Source organism: Ciconia boyciana, chromosome 2 (genome assembly GCF_034638445.1).
Source record: "Ciconia boyciana chromosome 2, ASM3463844v1, whole genome shotgun sequence".
In the NCBI taxonomy this organism is placed as follows: domain Eukaryota; kingdom Metazoa; phylum Chordata; class Aves; order Ciconiiformes; family Ciconiidae; genus Ciconia; species Ciconia boyciana.
The window spans coordinates 133709783-133735748 of record NC_132935.1 but is presented as its reverse complement, the minus strand read 5'-3'; the positions used below and the strand labels follow the sequence as shown (position 1 = coordinate 133735748).

The 25966-nt window shown below is 37.9% G+C and overlaps 1 protein-coding gene across 1 annotated transcript in view; it reads left to right on the top strand.

Annotated features, from left to right (window-relative positions):
* The window catches only part of DNAH11 (dynein axonemal heavy chain 11), a 161912-nt gene that overhangs the window by 6705 nt on the left and 129241 nt on the right, over positions 1-25966 (top strand). Inside the window, 27 exon segments of the mRNA XM_072851616.1 lie at positions 151-256; positions 1901-2112; positions 4394-4627; positions 6351-6480; positions 6483-6514; positions 7688-7690; positions 10741-10784; positions 10786-10852; positions 12591-12617; positions 12619-12729; positions 12805-12929; positions 13738-13933; positions 14462-14566; positions 15004-15016; positions 15019-15395; positions 16503-16638; positions 16641-16834; positions 17474-17722; positions 17826-17995; positions 18421-18637; positions 20108-20224; positions 20323-20409; positions 21165-21320; positions 22190-22273; positions 23638-23796; positions 25257-25385; positions 25637-25759. Of these exon segments, the coding sequence (XP_072707717.1) occupies positions 151-256; positions 1901-2112; positions 4394-4627; positions 6351-6480; positions 6483-6514; positions 7688-7690; positions 10741-10784; positions 10786-10852; positions 12591-12617; positions 12619-12729; positions 12805-12929; positions 13738-13933; positions 14462-14566; positions 15004-15016; positions 15019-15395; positions 16503-16638; positions 16641-16834; positions 17474-17722; positions 17826-17995; positions 18421-18637; positions 20108-20224; positions 20323-20409; positions 21165-21320; positions 22190-22273; positions 23638-23796; positions 25257-25385; positions 25637-25759 (3603 nt within the window).

Genomic DNA, 25966 nt, shown 5'->3' with positions numbered 1-25966 from the left:
GTCTTTATCCGCTAGTAGACCTGAGACATACTTATTCATTAATTCTCCGAGTGAACTGTAAGTTGCCTGAATTCTCCCTTCTACTCTTTCTATTCTTTCGACAGGCAACCATGATCTTTAATTGGTTATTTCTTCTTTGTTAAATTGCAGCTTCAGAGGCCTGTTGTTCAAAAAATGATTAAGATCTTAAAAGCCAAAGAAAGCAGCCATTATTCTGCTTCTCAGGACATTTTCAAGGAAGTAGAAGATGGGAAGGGTAGAGTGAATGAGATGTGTATTTTATCTGTGCTTATATGTGTGTGTTACAGAATAATCTATAATTTGTCTTGACATAACAGTGTAAGTCATGATGGTGAGATATATCAGGGCTGCAGGGCCATACACATGTTAAATCAAGCTTCTTTGTGTGCTGAGCTGGCTCATTATTTGTTTGGGTTTTTTTAAAAAACTTTATGTGGATACTTTTCCTGTCATAAAAATAGGTGAGAGGTCTAGCAGTAGCAAAATCAATTAGTATGTGCATTTTCAGCATCATTTTTGATTCTTTAGCTGCAGTAAATCTGTAGATAGATAAATTCTACTGCTAAAAGAAATTAAATAAGGCAGTTAGCAATAAAGAAATATTTAGCTAATATACTACTTTGTATATAAAATTAAACTTTAATGGCATATAATAAAATGCCTGCTTCTATGTTATTCAGTTTAGGAGATACTAGCTCTGCAAACAGCTTATACTCACAAGTATTGTCTTGCCTATTTTACTCCTGGTTAAAGATCACAGTTAAAGTTTTGAAATAAAACCTTGAAGTACTCACACGTTTACTTTTTATTTTAACCCCAATGTTAAAATTTTGGGTTCTTGATGGGAGCGATAATTTTGTATTAGTGAATTGAAATATATTTAAGCAGTTTTTCTGTTGATGTATGACTAGAAGAAAGGATTGAAGCTTCCTATAGCTCATCAGGTGCCTTTCGCTAGCCAATAGTCTACAGTGACAGACTGCAAAAATTTTCAGGTTTCTTCTGAACCTTTGAGGCCAGAGTGGAATACCTACCAGGCAATGGAAAGACATTATTCGCCAGGACCTTGCCACCTGTAGAGGCTGGCATTGCTCTACAACTTTCACTTTAATAAAAGTTTTGAGCAGTAAAAGTACAGACTTTATCTATGTTGAACAGAGCCCAAACCTAACTGTTGTATGAGTCTGAATCCTTCCCGTGTCATCCCATGCCAGCAGCAGCCCAGAGCACACCTGTTGTGCCTTCTGCTGAAGGGCACAATAGCACAAGCTTCTACGGTCTATGAAAAGAAATAAGTTGTCAGTGTTTGTTAAACACCCAGCTTGAAGCAAACGTGGAGTCCTCTTCCCCTTTGACGAAAAACACCAAGCCACTGAATGTAACACTGGAAGGTGCAGTGGAGCACACAGTCCTTTCCAGAATGTCAAGATGCACTTTCCTCTTGGTACCAGATTAGTCAGGAGTATGAACTGATTATCATTTGACCTCTTGTGATCAGACCTGGCCTGTCTCTTTAAAATGATTGCAGGCTTCAGAATTTTTTTCTTTCATTCCAAGGTAGAATTTCACATTTCGATGACCTGGGTATCTGCAATGATTCCTGCTTCTCCTCAGTCTGGTTGGCAGCAGTGGATTACTGATTACAGAAGGTTGTTAAGCATCCTTAGCTACCAGCAATGGAATGGAAACCATCCTATCCACTTGCAGAGCCTCTGTGCAGTTTCATAAGCAATCTTTGGCTGTAACATGCCACTAAAACCTCCATATCTTTCTCTTTTAAATAAGTACAGGATAACTTTGCATTCTTCATTGAGGCTAGGTTAATTTGGAAATGATAATCTCTTAAACTATAGCATTTTTCCCTTTTATATTTTTACAGCACTTGTAGAAGCCCAAGATATTGATCTGTATCTGAGACCACTGGAAAAATACATTCAAGTCTTTCGGGAGATGGAATTCCCAAAGATCTGTAATTTAATCCCACCTTTATTTCACACGATCTGCCTGATATGGAGCCACTCCGAGTTCTACAGCATGCCTGCACAAATAGTTGTTCTGCTGCAGGAATTTTGCAATCTGCTTATTGACCAGGTAGCTTCAAGAAAGGGTAGTAAACCACATAAGTACCTAATTAAATAAATGTTAGTTGCTATGCGGTACACCAATAACAAAGACATGGATTTAATCTGTCAGTTGGCTAATAAACACCATAATTACTTTCAACCAGTATTAGATTATTACATTTGAAGTTGAACCAAATAATTAGTCATCAGCTGCACCATTCACATACTGTATATTTAAGAATGAAATATGTTTCTTGTCTAGTGAAAGAAAACTATTCTTCAGAAGCCATATAATCTTTTCAGGTTGGGTTGATGCTCCTTACCCTCCTCCTTTTGGTATAAGTTTGCTGCCTCTTTTCTTACCACATTTCTTGGTAGGTATTTCCTTTTGCGAATTGCAAAATGCTGGTAAGAGCTATGCAAATCAGGAAAATACAGGGTTTGCAAACAAGCTGTGGAAGAGCCACCTTGGTGCATTTTCTGTCCTCCTGTCATCAATAAGCTTTCCCCATGCTTCCACCGAAACCCACTGTTTTGGTGGGAGTATGAGAACTTCTAAATGTTGGCAAGCAAAGCCATTCTGTAAGATTCACTGTTCTGGAGGTACTTCTGTTGGTCGAGAAAGAGGAGAATTCCCTTCAAAGCCAGCCTGTTGTACTTTCTAAATGGCCACCACAGGCCTCCCTTAGGAACAGCAGGCAGGCAGCCTCCCTGACTTCCCTCCCTGAGGGGACAAGTGTGCAGCTTTCAGGGTGACCTGTGACCAGGGAGTGAGAGAAGCGACCAGATTCTCTTCTCCTGCAAGGAACAACTCCCGGGTCATGCTTACAGAAGTAGGAGGAGGCTTGGCAGGGCTGTCACTGAACAGGAGCCTCCCGAGAGCACCTGGAGGAGTAAATCCGCTTTCTCTGTTACAGGCTTACAGCAGTATTGAAGTGGTGAGTAGGTACAGGGTACTTCACACTTTTTTCAGGGGAAAAAACTGTGGCATGAACATCTGTGCACTGGAGAAGTCCTCTCTCTGGCAGGATAGGAACTGGATACTTAGATTTGCTTGGAAAGGAAACTTGATCTGAAGAAATCATTGTGTTTCCCATGTCACACAGCACTGCACTATCAGAGCTCCCATTTATTTTTACTTTGTCAGACATCTGTTATATATGGCAAGTATAGAACAGATTTGCCACTTCTTTGACTTTGCACCATCTCCTTCCTCATGTGTTTAAGCTGGACATTAACAGGGGAACATAAAATTTTCATTGAAATTAATCTGAATGCTTGGCAAATTATTGCTCTCTGTTAGAAGGCAAGCGCTGTTGAAGGACAGAGCCTGTGTATTCTGATCTCAGCCCAAAATAGCACGTTTTGAAGTGGTGCCAAAAGGTTTGTATGGAGCCATATATAATTCTTAGTTTGTAAGGCTGGGAGAAAGAGAGGGAAAGAAGTACCTGGGAAGGGTGGCAATATGAAGTAGAAAAATATGGCAGGGGGGAAATAGCATTGAGAACTATGACCAGGAAAAGGTTTTTATTTCCCCCATGCCTCCCCTGCCAGCCCAACTTGCATTGCATTAAAGAAATTAACATTATGTGTTTGATGTGAATCTGTAATAAATGTAAGTTATACCAGTTTGGGATAAACTGATGAAGTAAGAACAGCAAAAAACCAATTTATAGCCCTGTCCTCTTCACTGCTCCCCCCTCGGCCCAAACTTTACTACATGCAGATGGCATTATCCATGGGTCCTGGTTCTCTCTTTCAGGTTATTCATGTTACTGTCCAGAATTATACATTAGGCACATATGTGTCTTAGGTTTGATTCTGCGTTTGGGGGAAGCTCTCTTCTGCTAATTTACTAAATGAAAAAACCTAGAAGGACTTGTGTTGGCTCTTCTGTATGTGCTGGCACTATGTATGCTACAGGAGAATTAGTACCCAAAGGCTATGGAGGTGTTATGGCAACCAGGAGAATACATTCCCAATATCACTTTTTCTGGGGGTAAAAAGTCCCTTTACTCTTATTTCCTGACTGTTCAGTGTACAAAACATGATACGTAAGGGTCAGTCTGGCTGGAGGGATTTGTAACAGGTTGAACATACTTTGGGAGCATGTCAAAAGTGAGAGTTCTATTATGAGATAATTGACAAACTAGAATAGTTAGAGATAACAATTTTAAAATGTAATACATATTATTTTTTGTGTTCATTTATAAAGTGGAAAGTAACTTTATGACTGGTGTCATAACTACATTTTAAAAAGTTACTTTTAAAAAATGTTTTCTTTTGCTGTTCATTTATTTACATTCTAGTCTAGATTGTATCTTTCACCAGAAAATCTTTTCAAAGGAGAAACTGAAGAAGCATTGGAGTGTGTGAAAATAGCTAAAACTGCCTTAAAAAGCTTTAAGGATTTATTCTTTAGTCACAGGAACAGATTGGAGAGTTACTTCACCTGTGGCAAGGAGTTTAAACCATGGGATTTCAGATCTGAGATGTTGTTTTCCAGATTTGATATGTTCCTCAACTGCTTACTGACGATTGAGGTATTACTTATAATCTATATTGCTGGATAAATATAGTATCTGAGAAATATGGGCTATTTTCAGTTATACAAACAGCAAGACTCAGGTTTCTAATGTCCAGAATGCAAAATTACAGTGCACAGGAAGAATTAGGAGTGTTGAGTAGGATGCAAACATTGCATGCTGTGCAAGGAGCAGACTAGTATTAGCAGTAAGAAAAATGACAAATGTGTTTCCTAAATCCAGCCCTTCCCAGAATGTTGAAAGTTGCTTGAGTCAAGTGCTACTCTTTATATGCAGCCCATGGCTGGGACTTTCTCCTGAGAATGGCACCTGCATCTGTTTTCTTCTAAGAACTGAGAAGGAGTAATCTGTTTACAGCTTAAAACTGGTGTTTTAAGCTAGTCCTTGGATGAGACAGAATACTCTTCACCTCTCCTTTTAAATTTGCGCCAACAAGCAAGAAAAGATGAAAAATCTGAGGTCAGGAAAGGAATGTAGAATATTTTTCTAATGTTGTTGTTAGGGTAGTTGTGTAGGATGGGAGCAGTCATAGCTTCTGGTTCCTGCTCCTGGGGGCTTTTTCTATGCTTTTGTGAGCCTAGAAGCAGTTGCAGTAGGAGTCTAGACTGGCTGCTGATTAGGGTGCCCTTTTGGGAAGTGGGAGATTCGCTTTTGGGATCTGAGCTGGAAAATGATGTGCTTTAGCTCTGCAATTATTTAGCTAGTGTGCCTCTCCATCCCACCCCCTTAAAATACTATCAGAGAGTAAGAAATCCAGTCTTACAGTGTCTGACAGCGCCTACCAGAGCAATCTCTGAAAGGGATTTGGGATGATCTTGGCTGTCCGTTGACAGACAGACAGGTTGCAGTGCTCTGGCTGGGGGGTAGTTGTAGATGCTTAGGAACAGCATCCTGTACCAGCAGTTTTGCAAGCATGGCTGCTTGTGCCTGTCAGGAGCATCATGTACAGCCACGGCACACGAGCTAACTCTTGCTGACAGCTTTGGTTCTTGACAATCAGATGGTGCCACAGAGAGCCCAGCCCTGCGCAAGCAGGTCCCTTCAGTGTGAGGTGGCAGCTAAGTCTTTGTAGATCATAATACTGAGCCTAGGGGTCTGCAGTCCAGCAGGACTCTGCTTGGGGAACTTGTGACTGGCTTGCTCCTGACAAGAATAGGTGTTGCACGTTTCTAAACACACAAGGAACCAGTTATTTTCATCCCTGTGGGGCATAAAACAATTACTTAATTCAAGTGAAATCAGAAGACCATGGAAAATAATTTTGCACATGTTACAAAGGAGGTTAAAGTGGGTTCAATTTTACTCCTCTGAGAAAGATTTATTTAATTTTCATAGCAACATTTTGTGTTATGATAATAAAACATGTTTATACATGAAAGTATGTGTTCAGTAGTGCTTGCTCTTCTTTATCATACCTTTTTTAACTTAATCTGATAAAATTAAAATGGAGTAAAATTTGTATGTTCTACGGAACAATTCGTTTCCACTTGTGTTTTAATCCTGTAAGTGACTCAACCAGGATAAAGCCTTGCTGGAATTACCTGTTGCTCCTCCACTTTTTTTTCATATTAATTATTTAAGATGCCACAGATTTTAACTTCTCATTCTGCTAAACCGGAAGAGAGAAGGTCAAATGAGGCAAAAGCCATCTCAGACATCAGGTTTGTTACTGTTTTTTGTAGAGGCATACCGTTAATTCATTTTTATTAATTTGATCTAGGAAATTTTCATTAACAAGTTGGAATTTCAGAAGCTGGAAAAGCTGGAGTTTGGTGGAATCAAGGGGAAGATTTTAAGTGAGCAGGTCTGCAGAATGAGTGAAGAGTTTCTGGAAAGCTGTGAGGTTTTCAGAGAACATACGATCCTTCAGATTACAGTAACATGGTAATATTGCACCCTGTGCATAGGCTTTTGTGCTGTTATTTCCTTGTGTATTTAAAAGTATCTGTGAACTTAGAGATTGTGAAACTGGGAATTTTATAGTGCTGGATGGAACTAGGCATGAAATAGTCTTCCAACACAGCTGGGTTCAGTGTCTACCACTTCCTCTTAAACCGGAAATTAATTTTCTTAAGAAAAGATTTCTGGATGCTTTTGCCTGATCAGATGACTGAATTATTTAGAAGTGACACATGTGGAGAAGCATTCAGATGGCTCTCACCAAAGAACCTGAGTGAATAAAATAAATTTAAGTGAATAAAATAAATTTGGATAAAGTGAAACAAAATCCCCCACCAACATTGCCCAAACTTAAAAAAATAAAGAAAAGTTAATTATTGATATACCATATACAGAACTGACAGTTCTGTAAGCTTTTTTTCCTGAGTGTTAGGATGTAATTCATATACAGTTCTGGTGTAAATAATAAATCAGTTGATTCTACTTGAAAAATAGAGAAGGTTTTAAAAGTGTTCATAGATAGCGATGTTTTGCAATAATAGCTAAAATAATTGCTAACACTATGCTCACTAGCAGTCATGGTATGTATATCTGATAAAACAGAAAGAATGTTTATTACTGTTGTTTTCATAGGTGCTTTTTTTTTTTGTCATTTTCAAGATTTAATTCCTAACACTATGCTCACTAACAATCACGGTACGTATATCTGATGAAACAGAAAGAATGTTTATTACTGTTGTTTTCATAGGCGCTTTTTTTTCATAATTTTCAAGATTTTGGTGTTAATTCGTAGCTATAAACATCTGTAAACTTGGAAAATGGTGTTTTCTGAAGGATTTAATCCACTTTTAACATAAATTCAAATGAAGAAGTACCTTGTCGCATTACGTAGTTGGCTTTGCTGCCTGCTGGCTAGAGCACTCGGCTGCCTTCGGAGCGGGCTCTGGTCCCAGCGCACAGGATGCTTCCCGCGTTTGCACTGGGCAGCCACGCGTGGGGAGGAGGACAGAGCCGCCCGGCGAGTGCCCCAGCCGCTGGGCTGCTCCGCCGGCTGCTTGCTGCTGCACCTGGCAGGGCTGGCAGAACGGCAGCCGAATTCGCTCTCGTCTTCCATTTTACCCTGCAGCTTTGTGGAGCAGGCTACTCTTTGGCAGTGAGGAGGTATGGATGAAATTCCTCTTGAGGAGGGGAGGCTGGTGAACTCAGGTCTGCCTCCTCACAGGTTTGTGCCCCAGCCAGGGGAGGTGAGGCAGCAGTGGAGGGGGGTGAGGCAGCCCCAGCTGCAGATTTAATGGGTGCCCCGTGATGACTCTTCTTTGCCATCCTGATCCCATCACAAGGAGGATTCAATCACTCCAAATAATCTACATTAAAAACATACTTTTTCTCATCTCTTTGCTGACTGAACTTAATTTAAATGAAATTCTTGCTCTCTATTAGATGACCAATTTTTTTTTTTTTACACTTACACCCACTCATTCCTCCCCCAAAATCCTCCAGCCAGCTAATTCTCCTGGCTGTGTCCTTGCCATTTCCCTGTGCTACTGACACCTGTGTACCCACAAGCCTTACTGGGTTTGCACAGTTGCAGACAACAAGGAGAAGGGCTCAGCCTCCCCGTGGGTGTAAGCTTTGCTGGCGTTTAGGGAGCTCGGACCTGCTGCATGGTGGTTTTGGCAGCGCATTAGGGAGACAGAGTGCTGTGTGTGTGAGGAGCACATATTTTGGGTAAGGTGTTATTTTAACAGGCAAATTTTCTGAAACAGACCCAAATTTTAAAGTTGTTATTATTAAAATAATATAAATAATAATATAATTATTAGCAGAATATAGAAATTTACTGTTCTATTAGATGTGGTAGGAAATAAAATCTGTGTGCATGCACACTGGTTTTTCTTGCAAATATGTGGGCTAATCTAGGTAATCAAAAATCCCGAAGAATGGTCATAAACCAGATTTGAACTAAATGAATGGCACAGGTTTAATTTGTGCAGAAGCCTTGCACAGTTGTTAATGCCTTTGGGGTAAAATCCTGATGCTGCTTTAAAATCCATAGCAAAGCTTCCCATGTCTTAAGGTCAAGACTTACTGTACTGTACTCTATACTGACGCTCTGAGGCGTCCTCGTCTGCGGGAGATGTGGTTTCAAGACACCCCTTCTCAGGCCCGCAGGTAGTTTGTCTGGTTTGCCTTTACCTCTACGAAGGATTCCCTGCATACTCGGTATATTAAATGTAAATGGTGGTGAGATGCTTGAATAACAGTTTTAAGCTGCTAGGTAAAGTACAGCAATTATCATATTTGGCCAGACATAGATTGTAAGATGGTTTGAGCTGATCCGTTTTTGAGGCAGTGAGTCCTTAGGGACTTGACTGACTCAGGACAAAAGCAACCTTTTAGCGCATTTCTGAACGATCACTCTGCATTGTAAGCTTGTTGACTTTCCAGCTTATTGCCAAGTAAAGCATAGCCAACGAGTGTTAGTTTTCAAGTTTGAGCCACTCTTACCTGTGTATGCAGGCTTAGTGTTGACAGAAGAAGTACAGGTGGAATACCAAGCACCAATTACTGTGCTGTTTTTACTGTCATCATTAAAACAGGTTTTTTTTCAGGTTCTTCAGAAACTATTTGCCTTTGGGTTTGACAATACTAATCAGGAGCTTTATCAAGCAATAGCTGTTGTATTGAAGCTAACTTGTTTGTCAGAAGCCTCAAGGTTCATGCTATTCCCTGTATGATGTATGAATAGTGTCCAGATATTTCCAAGGACAATTTTTACAGGCTTCTGAATAAGCAATGTGCACTATGTGTTTGGTTAATGTGTGGATGCAATTGCCCCAAATCCAGAACACAGAAATGGTCTGGATGGATTGTGGTGTGACTCGGGGCCTGACCCCAAAGAGGACCAAAGGATGTTTAGCTTTCAGGGCACGGATATGGGCTTCTCAGACCGATTGTCTTAAGCAGATTATTTATGTGTTAAGTAGAGGTATTTTAAATACATATCACACCCAGTCACAGAACTAAATCTGAATTTATTGGCTATGAAGAAGTGCATGTAGTTCATCTGCTGTGTTTTGGGTACGTATGTGTGGGTTTGTGCAGCGTGTTTAAAAACCAAACAAACAAAAACCACATTAACTGGGGAGGAGGGGGGTAGAAAGGAAGAAGATTCTTAATAAACAAGTTAATTTAATATACCTTTCCAAAGAGGCTGGATTTTATTTAAACATCCAGCTTAGCTACTGGTACTTCTATTTTATTTTTTCTAAGTGGTTTGCAACAGAGAAGAGATTTAGCCAAGCTGTAAAGAAGAATATTTTCCCAAACATGATCAACGTGTAATGTATTTAACAAAGAAATAAGCGTAGGTTTACTTGTACATGTTACTATTTGTGTTGCTAACAGGACAAAGCAGAAATTGCTGGAGCTCCCTTTAGAACCAGCATGAACATGCATTAATATGCACCTGTATTTTCTGCTCTGGTATTATTTTTCCAGAAGTCCTCATCTGTGAACATGATTCATTACCTTGAGTATTAAGAAGGTACAGCTGTGCTATAGAAAATGACTGTTGTTCTGTTGCCTAATACATGTGGTAGCTGCGGATTCTTAAGATAATCTAATTAAATGTAACAATGAGTCACAGTCAAAAGATACTGTTTACTTAGTGAGTTGACTTCAAGTATCTGAGTAGCTGAAGTTTGATGCTCATAATATCCTACCTAATGAAAACATGCAGAGATAATTGGGGCTTGTAAAAACTTGTTGAGAAGTTCTTTGTTTAATGGGAGGGTTAATAGTGTCAGCATGAAGGTAAGGAGTAATATTACCTGGCATAGATGCCTATCCCTCTTATCAAGCTTCCTAAACAAAATATTTTAATAATTTCCTTTCCTTGAATGTCTGTATCACTGGTACACACATGTATTGAGCTTACTTAAAAATAATCTGTATTGCTAAGCAAATGCTTCAGTTATTAACTTATTTTCTGTAAAAAAAAAAACAACCAACAACATCACTGTTAGATAGTATTGATCATTGCTCATCAGTTAAAGTATTACTGAAAAATCTGAAATACAAAAATCTCAGAAGTTTGTTCAGTGACAGAAACAAGCTATGTGTTTAGCACAACCATACTGCCCATTAGCTTTTCTTCCTGTTGGAAAGGCATACATTTTATACTTTTTTTTTTTTTATCATTATGGGAGTTTGAAGATGATTATACTGAAGTTAAAGCCAAAACCGTGGTCTTGACAGATGTTTGCCTCAGTTCTCTGTGTAAGATTTAATGACTGTTCAGGGTTAGAATCCATGTTCAAGGTCAGTACCCATACACATAAAACTGTTCTTCATTTATTATTTAAAAAATCAGGTTTGTGCATTCCTTAAATTATACTTTAGGTAATCTATTTGTGAATTGAATGCCGTGGAACACTGACTAGCAGAAAATATTTTGGCAATAAATTCTTTTGAAATAAATGTAATTTTGTGGTGTATTTCAGCTGCAGACTCAAACCGAGTTCTTCGATTCTATTCTCGTTTTAATGATGCTCTGAATACAGGTTCTTTCCAGAAGTTAACTGATAGCAAAGGCCAGATTTAAAACGTAATTCAAAGAAACAGAGAGATTTCCCACTCGCTATCATTCTGTATTTGCACTTGACTGCACAAGGCATGGAGAATCTCATGGATGGCAGATGCATCCAGGCTCTCCATCCAATGCAGCATATAGTTGGCCTGGGGAGCTGGAGTGTGTTTCTGCAGTAGTGTGTATTATTCTTAAGCAGTAATAATTAAAATGTAAGATAGAGAACAATTGGTTAGAAACAGTTCTTCAAAACATGATTGTCATATGTAGAGCCTGAATCAATGATGTCATGTTATTAAGAAAGAGGTAAGTATGTAAGATGTTCAAACAAGTGATTGTCCTGAAAGGCACAAGGAGAAATCTTTCATTTTAATCACCCTTGATAAGGCCTCCAATGGAGTATTGTGCCCAGGTATAAGCATTACACTTCAGGAAAGAGGATCTGTTGATGGTTATTGAGGCTGAAGAAGAAAAGACAGAAAACAGACATAAATCTTCAAATACATTAAAGACTTCTGCATATGGGAAGGAAATAGTCTGTTCTCTACATCCAGAACATAATGAACTTAATTTAAAGTGCAGAAGGTTCAAGTCTGATGACTGGGAAAACCACTTTATGCCAAGCATAATGAGCTGCTAGAATAGATTGCTAGGGGAGGTGACAGGCTTTTCATTATTGAAAAATCTTTCAGGGAGGGCTAGAAAAACATATCTTGGAAATGGTATAGGTATAGCAGACCTTCTCTTGGGGCAGGAACATGGACTAATTGCTCTTGAAGTCCCTTTTAAACATACGTCTCTATGACATTGTATACATTACGCTCAAACTGTGTCAAAGTATTGCAAATTAGTGGTGGTAAGTATAAGGCAGTAATAATTAATACTTAACTACAAATTTTGAGTAAATGAATTTTCCTTAGGTTGTCGCTTTTGGCATCGCTAGCAGTTACATGAGTATCTTGCATTTAATGCTGCTGTTTATTCTGTTTCTTTCTAAACTTACTTTCTCACTGAATTCAGCTAATACATATGGTATTATCTACTCTTTCAAAAGGCAGATAACTTATCTTAACTTTAAACATAGCAAGGAGAATGGAAGACAACTTATCCTGAGAGAAGTCACTTCTGTTTGCCTCTTGTTTGGTAATTTACAAAGCAGTAAGCTTTTTTTTTTCCCAGAAAACCATGAACATACAATTAAGACTTTGGATTTGTGTGAGACACTGGAGGAAGAGGCTAGGGATTTAGGAGAAAGAATATATCTGGAAAAAGGGGAGGAAACACACAGGTTAAAAATGTGCAGGGTAGGATTTAGAAAGCATCTAAAGTAGAACTCTAATTCTAGTTCTATCTAAAGCATTAGAGAAGCATTTTGGATGAGATTTCAAGTTGAGAGGAGAGTATTACAGAAAGAGAACTCTAATGCTTACTTTGCTGTTTGGATTTTTTTTTCTTTATTTTCTTTTTAAGCTTTTAACTATCTTTGGAAGCTTTCTAAAAAAAAACTGTCATCATGGATATACTTAGTCCAGATTGCAAAATTTTATTGGAAATGTTTTATGAGGAACTGGATAACTGCAGACATATATGTGATGAACACATTAAAAAGGTATGCCACAATGCAAAAATAAAAGATTATGTTCTTGTTGGTTCACAATGGCTTAATTTCTGTTCTAATAAGCAGGCAGAAGAAGGGAATGAAATAACTAACAAAAATATACCATTTGCTTCAGGAAACCTTAAATGGGATAAAGAGCTGAAGGAACAAATACAGACATTTTGGTCCTACTTCTCGTCTCTGCCTTATCTGTAAGTGTTCATAGTCACTGATTTAGTGGAAAGTTAACAGCCTTTTAATAAAGCATCGCTAATCACTGAACAAGTGTGATCTGCATAATATGGTCTCTTACCCAAGTGAATTTATACATCTGTGTTGTGCATGTGTACAGCTCAGATTTTGTGGTATATTTTGGAAACTTCATGTTTCTGCATTGAAGTGCACTTGGTAGTACTCTCAGAGTTGCTTTTTAAGAACTGTAAGAGATTTGCTTGGTGATTTTTTTGGATGAGTCAATAACTAACAAACCCAGGAATTCCGCTGCTTTAGGACAACACTAACATATCCCACATAAACAGTATTATTGTTCTATGGTGACAACACTTTCAGAGGTACCTATGTGGGACTTAGACATCCAAGTTATTTGAAAATTGTGCCCTGTCTCTCCCTCCTTTCCTGATCCTTCAGCAAACAGGCTTTTAGCTGGTAGCACAAAGAACAGAAAGCTCCTGTAGAAGTAGACACATCTGAATTAAAGTATTGAGTAACAAACATACCAACTGTTGACCATTGACATAGCTACTAAGATACAATGGGGGCATATTCTCCTTTTGTCCCCCAGAATTTTATCATTCCCGTTGTTCTTACTTCTTGCTTTATGTATCTTTTCCCTTCTGGTTCAATTTGTTAAGGATATGGCTAGCTTAAAAATGGCCAGCGTACGTGGAACTTCATCTAAAAATGAATAATGTGGGAAACCAAAACTTTTCACCATAATTTGTTTGTGAATTGGTATCATTAAATGAAGAAAACTGATTAGGTGTGGTTTTTTCCTTGCAGAGTCTTAGAAAGTCCAGGAGCTGTTTTTATTTCTCAGAAATATGTGGAGATGTTGAAATTTCTTGACCAATATGAAGATCAGACCTACTGTGGATGGAAAGTTCAGGTGGATGAAATTTGTCAATTTAATTTAAGTGTAATCCTAATTAAGTGTAATCCTGAAAATGGCCTCCTGAGTGTGAATTTTGACCCTGAGGTATGTATATATAATTGTAATTAAATCTCTATCTGATGTTTCTCCTTGACTTCATATTCATACAATGACAGTAATATTCTAGGGCATGAGTAAATCTTAAAATCTTAAATCTTACTTATTTTGTTGTCTTTGTTTTCCAGTCAGGAAACCTGGTTGCCCTATACCTGCTCAGGGGAGTGTTCTTACTTTAAACAGTAAAGAAGGCTATTACAGTAGTAAATGGTTTCCCCAGAGATCTGTGGAGGAAATACAATGATATATGTTATTATAATAATTATATAATAATGACAGCACTTACCTTGTAACATACCTTCAAGTTATCAAACTTCAAAAAGCCCTTAAATCCCTACCCTTAAATTGCTGAATACTAATTAAAAGATGTGTCCTGTATACTTTCTTATATTCCAGTCATCAAAAAGATATTCTAATGCCTTTGTGTCTGAGATTAAATACAAAGTAAACAAAAAGTCACTGTGTTGAGGCTTCTGAAAGGATAAATATGAGAGAAACTTTCTTTCCTTCTTCTAGCTAGTGGCTTTATTGAGAGAGGTGAAATATCTCTTGATGTTGAACCAACCCAGTATTCCAGATTTTGCTTTAGCTGTATATGAGAAAAGGAACAGTTTTGCAAAGGTGCATGATGGCAGGATGTGTTAGCAATGTGTGTGGTGTTTTTTCTTTTTTCTTCACCACGGCCCTTGCAACTTGCATGCATGTGTGTGAGCACCTGCATGGCTCTAACTACCCTGCTGTTCTTGTTGAAAAGAAATATCACATCTTTGTCTAACAGAATCCCACCGCATCTTACCCTTCAGCTTGCAATGCTGGGCACAGCTGAGCATTAGATACCGGGGGGCACTGCCAGTCTGGATCTTCCAGGCTGTGGATCCAGTTGCCTTCCCAGCAGCCTGTTCTGCTTGGACACATTTAAGGTCTGCATGGTTTCCCTTTCATAGTGTGTAGGTGTGAAAGGACCTCCCTCAAATAGCTGTTCTGCCCAGGAAAGTGTGTAATATCATGTGTGGGACTTCAGAGGGATTTCATCCTGTGCCTGTCTTTCCTGTGAACAGTGTATCGGAAACCTGACCTTGTTGTTCAGCTGTACAACAGGCTAATGCAGACTACTCTGGAGGTAGCATATCCTCTGATTGAAAACGAGCTGAGAACTATTGATGACCAGCTAAAAGAAGCAGAAGAAATATGCACGTGGCAGGCGACAACCTGCTGGGACTGCATCAAACAAATGAAAACGTCAGTGTGTGATTTGGAGCAGAGAGTTCAGCAATCAAAGGACAACGTTAGATCAATCCAGGGAATTATGAACGCTTGGATGGAACATGCCCTCTTTTTCAGGAAAGGTAAAAAAGAAGCTCTATTATACCTGGATGACAAAGGAGAAAGACTTGCTAAAATATACAAAGTGCTGCAAGAAAACAGCTACCAGATCCATCATCTTGTAGAGGTAATGGCCAAGTGAGATGTATTTTGATGGGGTGACATGGGTGTTAAATATTTGACTATTAATACTTGGTCACTAGCATGTTTTTGTTCAATTATTTGTATAATTGCACAAACTGCACAACAGTTAAGACTGACATTTGAAGGCAAATAGGGAGAATAGAGAACAATTTTGGCAACATCTGAAAAGAACACTAGCGCTTTTTTAAGTTGGTAGGTTGGGAATGACTGGCAAGCTGCAGTCATGATAGTGCTGCTGTCTCATTTTTGTTACTCTGTGTTGTTCCTGTGTTGTCTGTGTGTTGTTCCTGTGATCCCCATGGGTAAAGTAATTTCTGCAGCTGGAGAAATTGTTCTGAAACACTTTCTTGCACTAGATATATTGTGAAATAATTTTCATCTGAAATGTGAATATTGCTTCCTTATATGTGTAATTAAAAATATGCCACAGATAATTTAATTCATCAGTTTACTTATGAATGCTAAATCAAATTATAATATCCTTAAATATGAACTGCTGCGTTACGTGATTACAAGTGATATGTCATACAGTGACTGAGTTAAAGACCTTAACTTGAATAAGACGTGAATGCAGAAGCAGAGTTTTTTTGTGTCTCTGCCCCATTTTTGCTAATTTTTTCAGGGACCTGCTTCTGTGTCTACTGCAACAAATTTTTCAGTCTGTAATCAACGTTAATCTTAGTGTTACTATTTGAAGAATACCTTTTAGTTCAGATTCAGACCTAATTTTATTTGTGTTATTGCCTTTATTTGTACTACTGATATTTAAGGAGATCAAAATAAGGGTTTCTTTTTAATGTTTAGTTAAATATAACAAGGGTTGATACTGCACTACAGAACAAAGCACAGAGGTTTTGCTAGTGTAAATGTGATTCCAAGGAGGTTCAGGAGTCTCCTACACTGACCAAAGTACAGTCTAGCAGCACACTGGATACAAGAAATACTAGAAAGGGTTGTTTTGCAATATACGTCAACTATATAAAATAATACTGAAACAAGGAGGTGTATTGAATGATAACAAACATTAACACAACCATATATTAAAGTGCTTTTTTTAACTGTGAGATGGTTTGTTTGTTTGCTTATTTAGGGAGATCTAAAGCTCTTCAAAGCAGATTCCTCCTCAGCCTCTTGGAGAATTTATATGGAGTATGTTGATGACATTGTGGTCGATGGTTTATATAACACCATAATGGGTTCTTTAGACTTCTTTTTGGACAACACAGAAGAAAGTTGAAGCCAGCTCCACTTTTTCAAGCACAAATGATCCTTAATGGCACAGAGATTCAATTTAAACCTTCTCTAGATAAAGAGGCTGGTGATGGCTTTTATGATCTAGTAGATGAAGTTCTGGGTGATGTTTTCTGAATGTCTGCCCAGGTGAAAAGGGTAGCAGCACACCTAGGATCAGAACATTACCAGGTACAGCTTCTTCTCTTGTGTTTCAAAATAGTGAATCCAATTAATTGTAAGCTGCAAGAAGCTTATTTTTAGTTGCAAACTCATTTAATAGCATCAGTCTTCAAATCCTGAGCCTCATCTGTTCTCTCAGTTATGCATTTTATAGAGGCATAGTCCCATTAATTTCTGAAGGTTTACTCATGCTTCCACCTGCTTCTGCATCCGTGAGCAGCAGAATGAAGTTGTCCATTTTACTCAAAGCTAATTTAAATTAGCTGAATATTTATCTCTCCGTTCTTGTGCTGTGAGCTTCCACCTTGGGTGCCATGTTGAAGTCTGTACATCTGCACATAGTGGAAACTTAATCTGTTAGACAAGTAAAGGAGTATGCACTAAACTGGTGGTCAGAATTGTATATAGTCCATGAAAAGTTCAGCTTTGAATAACTTGCAAAGGATATGTATTCAGTTTGGTTTTATGTGTTCACATAACAAAATGTAAACCCAAAATAGGAACAGCTGAGTGAATTGTAATTTTTGTTATTAAGAGATCTCTGGGGAAAAGGGGCGGAATTCCAGTCTTCCATCTGCATGTAAATTTAACCAACTGGTATTACTGTCTCAGTTACTGAAATAACAAAACTTTTCTTTTGATGCCTAGAATGATATGGGCAACATGTTTGATCTGTCTGAAATCAGGCAGGAGATTATGGAGAGGGTGGCAAATGTTACCAGCAAAACCCTGGAGTACAGAAGGTCTCCTGCTAGCTATGCATCTCTCTGGCTGGAGGACCAGTCTGAGTTTATGAAGCAATTCCTTCTCCATGGTCATGGTTTAGCATCCACAAAGATGCCTCTTGCTGATGAAGTGTCTCAACAGCCTCCCACTATTAAACTGTTTAAAGAGCAGGCAAGAAAGCAACTAGTCTTAGTAACTGGCTATTTATTGGTGGGGGTGGGGGAGGGCGGGATTGGAGGAGTATATGCATTTATTTCTCTCTGTTCTGCTCTAGATTGACATCTATGAAAAGCTTTGTGTTCAGATAAGCAAGTTGGAAGACTCAAACATTTTTGAAAGTTGCTTTAAAGTGGATACAAAGCCTTTCAAAATGAGCTTGCTAAACATTATTAAGAAATGGAACCGGATGTTTAAGGAATATCTCTTGAGACTTGTCATTGTTAGGTAAAATGGAGTGCGTGTGTGCATGTTTACATGCACTAAAGGAATAACTATAAGCCTGGGGTCTTTTTACATATAATACTTCAATGATCTGGGTTTGCAGCTTTTTTATTTTTATGTCCTTAGTGGTTTTTTAGTGGTTCGTTGGGGGTTTTTTTGTTTGTTTTGTTTACCAGATATTGTACTTGCATATCCTGTTGGGTTAATTCTTAGTAACAGCACTTGCCATCTCTGGAAGTCAGGCCCAAAATATCTTAAAATGATATAATAAAACTATATTGTTTTTATTTTATTTTATAAATAACGATATTTATTTTGTAAAACAGCATAAGTGCCACTGCTAGTATCGATAGAGCTTACTACATGTTTATTCACTATCATAAGCAATGTTTGCCCTGTTTGTAACCATACCTGTTTCTCTTCAGTAGTCTGACTGACTTAGAAGAATTTATAAAAGTGACAGATGCTGGACTTCAAAGAGAGGTGACCGAGGGAGATTATTGTGTGCTGGTAGAAATCATGGGCCATCTCTTGGCTGTGAAGCAGGCAACTGCTGATGAACTCTCTGAATCTTTAAAAGAGATGGTTCCACTGTTGGAAAGCTATGGACAGAAGATGCCACGCAAAGTTTATGCCCAGTTAGAGGTACTGTAGCAAAAGTAATATATCATGTTTATATATGTGTATATATGGTCCCAAAATAGCAGTATTTGGTCTCAGCGAAGCAAAATAATTTCATTCTCTTCTTTCCTCTTCTTCTCAACTGCCAGCTGTAAAACCAGGTAGCTTTTCTTATGTTCTTGAAAAGACTTGTTTTATGCGAATGATGGAAAATCGGTTCAAGAAGAGATGTGTTACATTTTGTTCTGATGAGGTCTGTAGTTATTTTTTGCTTGTTTACTTTGCTTTTTTTTTTCTATTGACCAAATCATGTTCACATTCATAAGCCTCCTCCCAGGAGCTGAGCCATATAGAAACTCTAGTGAGTGTATTTCCTATGTTGCTTCACCTTCTTAACACAGTTAACGGTAGTTTGGGGCTTTGTTCAAACATGGGTACGAAAGCTGGGATTTGATGCCTGTCAGGTGATATTGCTTTTCAGACATCCTCAGCCAATTGTTTCTGTATATATTCTGCCCCACACCCATTCCAGCTGTAATTATTTTGGGTGGCAAGTGAAATTGGGGGAATTAACTGAATGAAACAGAACTCGGTGGTAAGAATAGGTGGGAAGGCACTACAGCTGCAGTAGTCCCTGCTGACACTAAAAGAAGAGCTTATGAAGCTATGGCTTTAAGATGAGCACCTGCATATGGGACACCTCTGTTTGGTCTGTTTGGGGAGATGCGCTACACTGTAAATAGCGTTGAATAGAATTAGGTAGAAGTTCAGCTAATGTTTTTCATCAGATAATCTAATTAGTCAAAATGAAAACTTCTCACCAGTTTCAGTGAGTTTGAGTCCACAGTGGAATTTCTATTTCTGTGTCTGTCTGATCCAAACCAGATTGAGGGGATGACTAGGAAAATAAATGTATGATTTTTGATGTGTACCTTAAACTAGTCTTCTAGTTACTGTGAAGTGACTTGGATTCAGGCTTCTCTTTCTTGTACTTTCTTTTGACACGGACAAAAAACCTGTCAAGGTATTTTTTTCATCCTGATGGAATGGGGTTTTTTGCATGGTTTACTGAATGGTTTTTCTAGAGATCTTGGGGAGATCCGTAGAAAGAGAAAGCTATTTCCAGGTCAGCTTTATATATTTGAAAACGTGTTAAAGCAGCAGGAGCGGAGCTCTCTGTTTTACTGTGTGGAAGATTCACAACATATTTTTGAATGAAGTTTTATGTGATTTACACATAAAATAACTGAGTTTGTTAAGTTCAAGTAGTTTATGATTACCGATGATCCATAAAATTAATTATCATACAGTTGACAAAAATTCTAGTAAAAGCTATGACATAGAGTGTAGTTTGTGGTTAAATAAATTCTCCATTATAATTTCTTATTCATGGGCAGGTGTTGGGGTATCTTCACTGTTAATATAGAATTTTAGTGATGTTTTTCTGCCATGTATGATATTTTTCCTCCAAGATAATTTTACTCTGTTAAATAGGAATTGCCTGAAAAATGGAATGCCATTAAGAAGAGACCTGTGTTGGTAAAGCACAAAGTAACTCCTCTTCAGGCATCTGAGGCTGCAGTTATCAGAAAAAAATGCACGTTACTTGATGTATCTTGAATTCTGTGATGAGTCTTTTTTTATCTCTCTTTTTTTTTCTTTTATGAGAACGTGATCAGTGACAGGTGTCATTACCTGTGTTTCATCAGGAGAAGCAGATGGAATTCAGAGAAAGATTTAAAATGGAAGCTCCCTTTCAGCTTGATGCAGAAAATGCATGTGCTCATCTCGATAAGGTAACGGGGAATCTCAGAAAAATGTGTTTGCTTGTAATCTTTCAGTACTAAATCTAATGATATTTAGATGTACATATTAAAATATTTGTGGGTTGTGGTTTTGGTTTGGTTTTTTTTTGACAGGGGTTATTTGGGTTTTAGGGTGGGGTTTTTTTTGGGGGGGTGGTTTTGTTTAGGGTTTTTTGTGTTTTTGTTGGTTTTTGGTTTTGTGTGGTGTTCCACCCCCCCCACCCCCCCCAAGAAGCTGGTATAATTCTAGCACCACCAAATCTAGGTTTCTCTTATTTCTCTTCCAGTGTTGCATATGCTCACTGGTAAAATAAAAAAATTCAGAATACTTGCTCGAAGTCTTTATTCATGTTCTTTTAAAAACTCAGCATAATGTGCTCTTGAATACAGTAGTCTAAAGTGGAAGACTTAGTGGATGTTTTTAAAACATTGTGAACAGACTTTGTTAGCATTTATACACCTTTAAGAAGTGGTTTAATACATTAAGAGATTTATTACAAGAGTATAGATTAACTGTTTTCTGTGCAACTTTTCCTTTTATGGTTCAAATGTAGAGCCCTTCATACGCCTTTTGGGTGCTTTCAGAGACAATTCAAATGCAACTTTTTAACCTCTTTGCAATAATTGCTCTCAGCTTTTCTTATATTGAATCATACATACAGAATCTATCAATTTCACTGACAGGTTTAGGTAGGCCCAATATACCCTATAACTGTACTTTATTGAGTGCTCTTTTCCTCTTGAAGGCAAATCAAGAGCTTGAGATGCTGGAAAAAGAAATGTTACTAATGCAGGAATCTGCAAAACTATTTGAAGTAGCTATTCCAGACTACAAGCAAATGAAACAATGTTGAAAAGTGCGATTGCTCAAGAAAGTTTGAGATATTAGTGTTTATATTAATGTAAGATTTAAAAAAAATAAATTAATTGTAGAGCTAGAATGTATTTTGAATGTTATACTTTTAATTTGATCCTAGAAGTGTTACAGTTTTGATTTAAAAAAAAAAGTTTAAAATAATGAAGATTTTCATATTCCTTTTGTTTTTGAAATTATAATTGCTATGTTTTGGGATACCTAGGGTAAAAATATCTCTGTTCTCAAGCTAACCAATTTCAAGATAATCCCAAAGCAAAACAACCATTGTAGTTTCATTTTGAGCTTTTTTAATACCAATAACTTGCTTGAATAATTAAAATCATTGAGTAAAAATTCAGAAAACCAGAAAATTCCACTTCTGAACTGAGGATTGTACATTAGAAAGCTGTAGAAGACTAGAAGCAAGAGTCCAGAAAAGTCAGTTTACAGACCTGTATGGGAAATCAGCCTTGTAAAGTTCTGTTTACCTCAAGAAGTTGTTTTTCATAGGCAAGGTTAAAAATATATGTACTAGATTTTCTTTCCGTAATTGTTTACCTAGCACTTTTATTGCCAGGAGGGGGTGCAGGGCAGTTTTTACCACATCTCCCAGGTGCATCTGTATATTCATATCAGTGGATATGTGTGTGTGTTTAATAGCGCAAGAAAGGTATGTATGTATACCTATCAGAAACTGAAGTATAAAATGGTTTAAATGCTTGGGTTTTGTGTTGAATTTTGAGAGGATGGATTATTTTGTATGCTTTCTAGATAGTGGTGGTGTAGGGTTGGAAAAAATAAGGTCCAGGAGTTATTGCTGGTGATGGGCTTTCCCCCTGCATCCATTTATCTGTTATCTAGCAGAAGCTTGTCATTACCAAATGTTGATGCTTTTGTCTGTACTTTCTGTTTCAGAGCAGCATTGATGATTGGGCTAAAACCCAGTGGAGACAGATTAATGTGGAACAGATGGATGTGGAGCTCGGAAGGTTTGCCAAGGCAGGTTCCATAGCTGTCTCTTTCTGCAATTTATCTGCCTTGGTGCCACCCCTTCCTCACTCTTCCCACCCACTTTGATGTTCCAGTGGATTTGTTGCTTGCATCCAAACTGAATGATCTGGAACATGGGGGTTTTTTTGGCGGCTTTCCTTTAAAACTTCATTCTTCTGACAGTTTCCAGCCCCTGTGGAGGCACATGGTCAAACCATGCTGTCACTTCTCTGAATTGAGGCAGTATGTGAAAGAATAAAGAGTGTGTGGTTTTATGACAGGCCCACCAGATGAAAGTCATTATTTTGAGAGACAGGTGGAATTTGCAGAGGTTTATCTGCTCTGCTCTTAGACATAGCTCCAGAGTGTTGGGAGTTGCAGCAAAGATGCTCATTTTTAAAGGGAGGGCACTTTCTTTGCTTGAAGTATTTGCAAAATTTTGTTAATAGTAGCCCTGCAGAAGGCAGTTCCAATGGGACAAGGGAAGCATGAAGCAAAAATAGCAACAACGTCCCCTGGACTATTTGCAGGACACCAGAGGAATAGCTGTGGTTCATAGACAGCATAGTAGTTGAGTATGGAAGGAAGGAAGTCTTGAATCTAATAGGTATGAAGTTTCTTCTTTACACTTTTGTTTCATTTAGGAATAAATAAGTTTAATTGCATGCCCAGTTAGTAGTACTTGAAGAGAAGAATTGGACTTAGAGCAGATGTCTTGGCTTAAACTGCTTTAAAAAAATGTGACTCCACTTAGCCTGTTATGATACTGGGGCTCATATGCTGCGATAGGGGTGGTAAAAGTGACGAGAGAGTTGAGATAACTGCATTCCCCTTCTGCTTTTGCATCATTCACTGTGGCACATATGCCAGGTCATGGAACAGAGAAGATGCTGATCGCTGCCCATGAACTGATCACTTGTGTCATGTTCATCACGCTCATGTGTGCATATGAGTCTCCCTTTCCCCTCTGAGTGGTGGTTTTGAATATATTAAATTTATGGCTACATTTGTCTGCAGTGAATAATTAATAAGAAAATTAGACTTAAATCATCAGGGCTGTGATGAAGTAAATGGCTGTGATCCAACCGTAATCATAAAATCACTGTGTAAATGCAGTGTTAACACAGTTCCATTACTGTAAGTGGCACGCTGGAAAGTACATTTCCAGAGCCTTTGCTTCATCTGCCACATAAACCAATGACCCCAGTAAAATCTTTCCTAGACTTGTGCTAACTACAACTGTCCCACACATCTGCATATGAAACAGGAAAGTAGAGTTTTCTGACAAACCTCCTAAATTTTTCTTAAAGCCATCAACAAGGTGCCTGTTAATGACAAGTAATTATTGCAATTATTTTAATCTTATTCCTTAGGAAATGAGGTATTTGGATAAAGCAGTTAGTTCCTGGGATGTATATATGGGCTTGGAGTTAAAGGTGAAGAATCTGATGTCATCACTGAGGGCAATACTGAAGCTGCAAAATCCTGCACTCCGAGACAGACACTGGTACCAGGTCATGAATGTGACAGGAGCAAGTATTTGGCCAAGGAGACCCCGGTGATGGTCTTTCATGCTCTACCCATGCAGCAGGGGCAGATGCAGCAGGACTGTCAGGCACGTGGTAGAGCCGCTGCTGCCAACTACTCAACGTATAAGTGGAGCAGAGATTTAGGTTTTGGACAGAGGCATCTCGTGGGTTGAGAAGTGAATTTGTGGTCTCTGCTCAGACAAAAGGACCCAATTCTCTGAAGGTAGACTTGCCTTGCTAAATTAGAGGGTTCTTCCATACCTGTCTGTCTCCCTGCTGAGCCTGAAAATAGCACAAAGCTTGAAATGTTCTCTGTCTTGTCTGAGTCAGGGGAATACTTTCCAGTAATAATTTCTATTAAATATTTGTAAGAAAATCAAGCAATGTGGCTAGAAACTTTCCTGGATAGCAAAAGAGAATGTTTCTGAATAGTGAACAAAGGAAATGATGGGCAGAGGGAAATGGAAGGTAAGGAAAGAAAGGCCACCTGAAATAATCAGCCTACTAGTAAATTTTTTAAGAATTAGTGCATAGGGAGACTGTTGACCTAACAGTACATAGGGGTTGGGGAAAAAAAAAAAAAAGAGGCGCCAGAAAGGGGAGAGATGTATATGTTTTACCCAACTGTTGATCATATAGCTTGAAAACCAAAGAAGTTTGTATAAACAACAAAAAAAATTATTTCAGTTTCTCAAAAAGAATCCCAGTGGGTTGATTCCTAGGGCATGACATGGACCGGTTGTTGGTTTTCAAAATTTGAATAAAAATTATTTTAACCATTTTGAAAAAAAAAATTGAAGTTCAATTTTCAATCATTTTTAAAATGAAGAAAACTGCAAAGCTGAAAGAAAAACACAGAAGAGAGTGAGCATAACAGAATGTTTATATACCAAGCATTTTTCACATACAGTTTTAATAAAAGCACATATTAAATTATTTTAATGCAGAAAGCTCCTAAACAGGCCTAGCACAAAATTTTTGTGATTTTTTTTTTTAACAAAAAATGAAAAAAGGATCAACTGTCAAGTCTTTTCAAAGCCTTGATTAAAGTTTTAAAGTTGTTTCTTTTTCATTGATATCTTACAAAGCAGTAACAAAATATGGCAAATACCCCCACCGCTCCCCAAGATTTCTAGTATGCAAATACTGTGTCTGCAGCTTACATCAACTTCAATGACAGCTGTGCAAATGAACTTGCCTTTTAGCGTTATGATACACAATATATCACAGTACAAAACAAAAAAATACAGTAACAGCATAACAGCATCAAGAACTATTTAATCAAGGCTGATTAAGTTCACAGTTTTGGTGCAAATCTGAAAGTATATCCAGTATCTAGAGTGCGTATAACTTATTTCGTAGTTTTTTACCTGGATTCCATTTGAACACTTTGTTACATGCTTATGTCTGATTTTTCTTATTCGTTTACTTATTTTGCTCTCTGCTGTCTCTTTGCTTTATAGGCCAGGCTTTTAGTAGCAGAAGATCCTACCTTGACAGACCTTCTGGGACTCCAGCTTCATAAAGTAGAAGATGAAGTCCAAAGTATAGTTGACAAGGCTGTGAAAGAGTTGGGTGCTGAAAAGTGAGAGGTGCCCATTTTTTCCTTCTGTTTTTGCATTTGTTTAATTAAGTTTTGTTTCAAGAAATTAATGATAGAAGTGAGTATTTTTGTGTGACTTACCTCGGGAACAAAATTCATAGCCTAGTGAAACTAACTTCTTGTCTGTGGTGTAGTTTACCATCAGTGTGAATTAAATTATATTTAAATTAAAGTTCTCAACTCAAAATATGGAATGTGATATGTATAGACAGATGTTACTACTACTCTTCTTGTTCCCAGATTTTGGCAGAAATCAGCCAAACATGGGCTGCCATGGAATTTTCCTATGAAGAGCATCACAGGAACAAAGTTCCTTTATTGAAGTCAGATGAACAGCTGCTTGAAACTTTAGATAACAATCAAGTAAGGATTTAATTAATAGAAATACTATTAGTATATTATTCACTGCCTTGATACGCTCCCTTAAAACTTTTTTCCTGAATCTTTATTGCAGACAGTTATGTTTTCTCCAGATTTTAGTCCTGGGAAATTATATGATGCTATGTAACTATATATATTCTGAAAAATTTCCTGTCTCCATGTAGGAGTTAACAAAATTACAGCTTTCTA